The 5,191-nt window shown below is 50.3% G+C and overlaps 1 protein-coding gene across 2 annotated transcripts in view; it reads right to left on the bottom strand.

The window, feature by feature from the left end:
- Pex6 (peroxisomal biogenesis factor 6) overlaps positions 1 to 4,455 on the bottom strand; it is a 16,750-nt gene extending 12,295 nt beyond the window's left edge. For both annotated transcript variants that reach the window (XM_004624420.2, XM_023719815.1), the window contains exon 1: positions 3,512 to 4,455. In XM_004624420.2, coding sequence (XP_004624477.1) covers positions 3,512 to 4,393 — 882 coding nt within the window. In that variant the 5' untranslated portion in view covers positions 4,394 to 4,455. The remainder of the gene's footprint in view (positions 1 to 3,511) is intronic.
- Between the last annotated feature and the right edge of the window lie 736 nt (positions 4,456 to 5,191).

The raw sequence follows: 5,191 nt of genomic DNA, 5'->3' as shown, positions 1-5,191 counted from the left end.
ATAAGCGCTTCCCTGGCAAGTGCAAGGGCCTGAGTTCAAGCCCTGGTTCCACCAAAAAATAATAAATAAATAAATAAATAAATAACTACTCTTAAAAAAAAACCCCACAAGCATAAATTTAATAATGAAATTAGAACCTTTACATCTCTGCTTCACGCCAACCAATGCCTGTGTTCACAGGTGCGCACACCTGCAGGAAGCCTGAACTAGGATTCCTGGGCGTGATGACATTTTACTTGCCAACTCCCACAAGCACATGGAGCACCCAGTGCATGCCGCGGAGTTGGCCCAGTACTGGGCCCTCCCCCACGCATGGTTCTACTTTCACCTATGTAGTCTGCTGAGCACTGCACAGTTGAAGCATCAAATTATTACTAAGTGTTCAAAGCTTACCGTCTTGTGGGGATGTATTACTGGTTGTCCACAGGTGTATGTGGCCTGGCCATGACTGCTCTAGTGGGTACCAGGAAGCAGCATGACCTCGTGTCTTGACTTTAGCTCCAAAAATCTCCCCAATAATAGGAACCTTTCTGGTATACCTTTAAATTGGCCTACAACTAGTGAGAGGGCAAAGTATTTCCACAAGGACTTGGAATGTTGCTTGGCAGCCAATGGGCTACCAAGTGGACATTAGTGGACTCTGAACTCACGCTACAGGAAAAAGACACGCTTTCTTTCTTTCTTTTTTTTTTGGTGGAACTGGAGATTGCACTTGCCAGGGAAGCACTTATTCTATTGAGCCATCTCCCTAGCCCAAAGACATGATCTTAATGAAGCTAAAACGGTTGGTTCTGATAAATGAACTCTATCCTGAGTACTAGATCAGTTTCTCCTCCATCTAGAAGGAAACCACAGCTACTTCCATTGATATGCAGATATTCCTTGTTTAACGACGCACCTGCTTCATGTCTGTTCAGACTTAAGACTCCCCCCCCCCTACAGGGATTGAACTTAGGACCTTGCACTTGCCAGGCAAGTGCTTATTCTACTGAGCTATCTCCCCAGACCCAATGACTCATCTTCTTTTTTTTTTGTGGAACCGGGGATTGAACTCAGATCTTTGCGTTTGCCAGTCAAGCGCTTATCCTACTGAGCCATCTCCCCGGCCCAACTCATCTTCTTTTGGTACAAATTTGTATATCCTGTTCATAGAGTATCAATGTATTTTTTTTTGTATAGTACACTTTGTTTTTGTAGTTTTTGCTGATTGTACTGCACATTACTGTTGTTTTATGTTGTTATACATTATAGTACTTCATGCAAGAGTTATGCAAATAAAAGCAAAGGCATCAAGTTGGAGTTTCCCAAGTACTTTTTTGTTCTGAATATTGTAATGTATATACTATATACAATTCCTTCTTTAGCAACCGATTCATGTAATGACCTGTTAAACATTACTTTTAGAGATAAAGTCAAGACACGGGGTCATGTTGCTTCCTGGTACCCATTACAGCAGTCATGGCCAGGCACATACAGCTGTGGACAACCAGTAATACAGCCCCACAAGACTGAGAGCTTTGCAGACTGCGCAGTGCTCAGGTGACAGGAATGGAACTGTGTCATTAAATGCAGAGGGCCTGTATATTTTCTTTCTCCAGCTTTGCAGTTTAAATTTTTTAGCAATGCTGAGATTAAATCTAGAGCCTCTGAGCTGAGCTGCATCTTCAGCCCTTTTTTCATTTTGAGACAGGGTCTCACTAAGCTGTTAAAGCTGTCCAGGCTAAGCCTGAGCTGGCAATTCTCACACCTCAGCTTCTCAGAATGCTTGGATTACAGGCATATGCCACCAGGCTTGATCCTGCAACTTAAAGAGCCATCCAGCGCCTAGTGGATAGCAACAGCCTAAGCTGTACGTCTATATCCTTAAACGTTACAAATATTGCTGGGTATGGTGGGGCTTACCTACAATCCCAGCACTGAGGAGCCTGAGGCAGGAGGATTGCCTTGAACCCGAGCTTGGGTTACACAGTGAGATCAAGGTGAGCCTGCACTATACAGTGAGGCCTTGTCTCAAAACCCTCCCAAAAATTAGTTAAAAAAAAATTTTTTTTTTTAAAATTTTTGGCAGAACTGGGGATTGAATTCAGGCCCCTCGCTTATTCTACTATCTTTCCAGCCCCCTCCTCCCAAAAATTAAATATTGCAAATATCTTCTTGAAACAGAGGCAGAAGTCAAGATTTTAAAAACCTTTGGATGTATTTAACAAAGCATTAAAATACACCAGGCACCAAAGACAATAAAAGCTCCATCCTTCAAAGAATTTACAATGCACACTGGAAAACTATGCCTATTATCTAATCATAACAAGGCAGGCAGAATAAACACTATGAGAAAGGAACAAGGGCTGGGGAGATGGTTCAGTAGAATAAGCACTTGCCTGGCAAGAGCAACGTCCTGAGTTCAATCCCCGGTACCATAAAAAAGAAAAAAAAAAAAAAAAGGAACAAAATGCTAGTGAGCAAAAAATAATGTCAAATTTGTGGCAATGAGATTAAGAAAGGCTTTATGAAGATGATGCTTAGGTGCATGCCTGTAATCCCAGCAGTCAGGAGGCTGAGGCAGGAGGATCTTTGCAAGTTTGAGGCCAGCTTGGGTTACAAAGTAAGCTCAAGGCTAGCCTGAACTGAATCTGTTCCTGTGGTTAGGTCATTAAATGAATTGCTTGCTAAATGAGGAATTGTCTATGTAGCATGCACAATCTTCAGAACAAAAAATGGTCAAAGGAAACTAACTTGATGACTTTGCTTTCACTTGTATAACTCTTACATGCACTACTATAACATATGACACAAAACCTCAATACTGTCCTTTTTTTCTGATTTTACCATATAGTACTGTATGGTATGCTTTACCAATAAATTATATAGAATTGCGCATAAAAGAGGGAAAATTCCAATCTGCAGATAGTAATTTGGAATAGTCGTTAAACAGGTAAGTTTTTGTTGTTTTTAATGTATTTGGTTGTTACAGGGTCTCACTACGCAGTTCGGACTCATAGTGATCCTCGTGTTTTCAGCCTCTGCAGCGCTGGGAATACAGGCACTGGTATTTCAGGCGTGTGTGCCACCACACCGGGACTCTGTGGCCTGCTCAGCCTGCCCTGGGGGCGGGGCTTGCGTGGCATGTGGCACTACCGTCAGCCCTTGCCTGAGCGGGCGCTTTAGTCCGCTGAGCTGTCTTGCAGGGCTCGGAGATACATAGGTTGTTAAATGAAGAATATCTAGACTATCCAGCACAACGCCTGATGTGCTTCACAATCCCATGAACACCTGCTTAGACCCAGCAGATTGCTGCAAACACTTGGTAACTTGACTGTCAACCACATCTAACTCGTGAACGGCTGAAAGCCCTTTCCCAAGCACTTCACTATGGTGGCTGATATGTTTGATTGCTAGGAATGGTAAGGCTAAAGCAACAGCAAGTGAAAAGTCTAAAATAGTAAGGAGTTGTTTTAATTCGGATAGCTCTACCCTTGCGTTGATGGCATAAGAAAGAGGGCAGCATCCCTACCTGAATTCTGAGCTCTCCTACTTCCAGGGGGTCACAGCCGAGATTAAAAGCCAGCGCGGCAGGCACGAACGCCAGGCGGTCGGCCAGTTGCTCTCGGGGCTGCCCGGAACTGGGTCCCAGCCTCTCAACGAGGTCCCAGGGAGGCTCCAGGACCTCCACTTTGGCCAGATGCGGCTGGACAGTGTCTGGCGACTCTCCAGCCCGGGTCACCCACACCCACTCGCCCTGGAAAAGGCCAAGGCCGCGGAGGCAGGTCCGGCTCACGCCCAGCGCATCTCCGGTCCCTCCCAGCGCTCCCTGGAGCTGCCGCGCCGTGCTGGGAGCTGCAAAGGACGACACCACCGGCGGGGGCGGGGGCCTGATGCTGTCCCCCGGCTCCGGGCCAGGTCTGCTACGTCCTCGGAGCTCAGTCACGGCCAGCCGCGTCCCCGGGCCCAGCAGTCCCTGTAGCGCCGGCCGCGTTTCCAGGACGCGCGGCCCCGGCACCGGAAGGGTCTCCCCGCGTCTCACCAGCAGCGGCCCCAGCCGAGGCGCGAGCCCCGGCCCAGGCGAGGAGCCCAGCAGCGCCCAGCCGAGCGCTGGGGGCCGCCGCACTGGCCGCGCCCGCACCCGCGCCCCGGAGCCCAGAGCCATGAGCTGCAGCAGCGCGCAGCTGACGAGCAGCTGCGGGGGTCCCGGGCCGCGCGCCTCGGCCTCTGCACCAGGTCCTTCCAGGGCCGCCACGAGCAGAGCCGGCCCCGTCGGGCCCTCGCTCGCAGGCCGCAGCGCCAGCACTAGGCCGGGCCCTGCCGCAGGCCATGGCCCCCCGGGGGGCAGCAGCACGGCCAGCGGCGGTGTCTCTGCCGGGAAGGGCTCCAGGACTCGCAGGACAGCCAGCGCCATGGCGACTGGACATCAACCAGCTGGCCGCAGCTTCCGGAGCCAGCGAGCCGGAAGGAAGCCCGGGCAGGAGAACCGTTTCCGGTTCCCGCAGCGGCGCGCGGGAAAGTGGGAGTTGGGTACGCCGCTCCCGGGGTAATCGGGATAGTTCCTCGCTCGGCTCCAGGGTCTATAATCGCTGCGGTTGCGTGGTCTCTACGCATGCGCCCTTGGAAGGACTTGCTCTACTGCCGAATGGCATTTTCCCACTGCACCGCATTTATAAACAGTCTGGTCACTAAGCCCCTGTGCCCTCGAGTGCTCAGCCCAGGCCAGGGAGCTGTCGCTGGAGTATTTAGGAAAGCGTCCGCTTCTCCGCGGAACTCGTAGTTTGCGCCCCACAGCAATAGGCACTAAGGTTTGAGGCTTGCTGGGAACGTTGTAGAGGGAGTGGTAGGATTATAAAACTGTCTCATACATGCTTATGAGTATGTAGTGGCTGCTGGCTGATTTACTACATGTGATTCACAAGCCTTGGAGTGCTTTGGTGCCACCACACCCTTCCCGACACATCCAATCTGAAACCTGTGTCCCACAGCTTCTTATCCTGTCCTAGTCCCACAAAACAGCTTTCCTCTTCCTTCCAAGCCCGGGTGCTTTCCCCAGCAAATCCCGCGTCCTGAAGGAAGACAGGCCGCAGGGCAGGCAGAGAGAGGGTCCTGGGTGCTGAACCACCAGCCTCCAACCGGTGCCGGTGCTGTTAGATTTCCATCCTTGCCTTCCCTCCATTTGAGGGTGGCAGGCCACATCCCCAGCTGTTAA

This window comes from Octodon degus, unplaced genomic scaffold (genome assembly GCF_000260255.1).
Source record: "Octodon degus isolate 3935 unplaced genomic scaffold, OctDeg1.0 scaffold00005, whole genome shotgun sequence".
NCBI lineage: Eukaryota > Metazoa > Chordata > Mammalia > Rodentia > Octodontidae > Octodon > Octodon degus.
This window is presented reverse-complemented; position numbering and strand designations above follow the sequence as displayed.